The following is a 1,662-nucleotide window of genomic DNA, read 5'->3' as shown; positions in this document are numbered from 1 at the left end:
GAGGGACAACCCCAGAAGCTCTTCTCCCAACAGAACCACCCAACGGGACAACCCCAGGACTTCCTACATACCACAGAACACCCCCAGGACCCCTTCTACCCAAGGAGACAAGACTACAGCCTCCTGCAGTAGATGGGAACATCTCCGAAGTGCCTGTACCCAAAAGGACAACCCAGGACCATCATCTCCCCGCCGTGCCACTCAGGGCAATAGCTCCAGGAACCCTTCTCCCCACCGTACCAACAAAGATATCCCTTGGGCCTCCTTTCCCCTTCGGCCGACCCAGAGTGGTGGTCCTCGAACCTCATCTCCACCTCGCACCAAACAAAATCAGGTGCCTTGGGCATCCATTTCTCTCCGACCAACCCAAGTGGACAGGCCTCAGACTTCAGCTCCTACCAAACTAGCCCACCACGACCCTCCCCAACACTATTCCCCATCCTTAGCCTCCTCCTCTCATAACCCAGGCCATCCCAGTGCTTCTCGGACTTCATCACCTCTGCACCCAGCACGAGGGGCTCCGCAGACTGCTTCAGAGCCCTTCCAGCCACCGTGCGCTGTATGCATTGGGCACAGGGATGCACCTCGCGCCTCTTCGCCCCCTCGCTATTTTCAGTATGACCCTTTCCCCTTTTTTCCAGATCCCCGCTCCTCTGAGAGCGAATCGCCCCACCACGAACCCCCCTACATGCCACCTGCAGTGTGTATTGGGCACCGTGATGCCCCCTGGGCCACTTCACCACCTCGTCATGCCCAGTTCGATCCCTTCCCCTTCCTCCCAGACACGTCAGATGCTGAGAACGAGTCCCCTCAGCATGATCCCCCACAATTTCCCCCACCAGTGTGTATTGGGTACCGTGATGCCCCCCGGGCCTCTTCCCCACCACGCCAGTTCCCAGAGCCCTCCTTCTTCCAGGATCTCCCCAGGGCCAGCACAGAGAGCCTGGTCCCTTCCACAGACTCTCTGCATGAGCCTCCCCACATCCCCACTCCTGTATGTATTGGACACAGAGATGCCCCCTCCTTTTCCTCCCCACCACGCCAGGCCCCTGAGCCTTCCCTCTTTTTCCAGGATCCTCCTGGGACCAGTATGGAGAGCCTTGCCCCTTCTATTGACTCTCTGCATGGTTCCCCACTGCTGCTCCCCCAAGTATGCATAGGTTATCGGGATGCACCCAGAGCTTCCTCTCCTCCCCGTCACCCGCCCAGTGATTTAGGTCTCCTGGCCCCCTCCCCTCCCCCAGGTAGCTCAGGTTCTCGGGGCTCAGCACCCCCAGGGGAAACCAGACACAACCTGGAAAGGGAGGAGTACACCAAGCTGGCTGACCTGCCCCCACCCAGGAGGCTGGCCCAGAGGGGGCCAGAGCCCCAGGCACAGGGCAGCAACGAGGGCCGTACCCGCAGCCCTGGCCGGGCAGAGGTGGAGCGCCTCTTCGGGCAAGAGCGCAGGTGAGCCAGGGCAGGGGCAGTCAGGTGGGCTGGGGAGGAGAACAGTTGGAAAGTTTCCAAAGCAAGAGTTCAAGCCCTGCTGTGTGGTCTTGGGCAAGCCACTGTATCTTTCTGTATATTAGGGTATTTTTTCTGAGGTTGAAGTAACACTATGTGTAGCCATGTAATCAAAACCAAACGAGCAAGCAAACAAGCAAAACTGGGTTTAAACCT

The 1,662-nt window shown here is 58.8% G+C and overlaps 1 protein-coding gene across 1 annotated transcript in view; it reads left to right on the top strand.

The window, feature by feature from the left end:
• Positions 1–1,453, top strand: part of LOC102001180 (TRIO and F-actin-binding protein-like) — a 12,359-nt gene extending 10,906 nt beyond the window's left edge. Inside the window, exon 7 of the mRNA XM_026782687.1 lies at positions 19–1,453. Coding sequence (XP_026638488.1) covers positions 19–1,453 — 1,435 coding nt within the window. The remainder of the gene's footprint in view (positions 1–18) is intronic.
• The last annotated feature ends 209 nt before the right edge of the window (positions 1,454–1,662 follow it).

The sequence above is a fragment of the Microtus ochrogaster genome, chromosome 15, assembly GCF_000317375.1.
Source record: "Microtus ochrogaster isolate Prairie Vole_2 chromosome 15, MicOch1.0, whole genome shotgun sequence".
NCBI classification, from domain to species: Eukaryota; Metazoa; Chordata; class Mammalia; order Rodentia; family Cricetidae; genus Microtus; species Microtus ochrogaster.
This window is presented reverse-complemented; position numbering and strand designations above follow the sequence as displayed.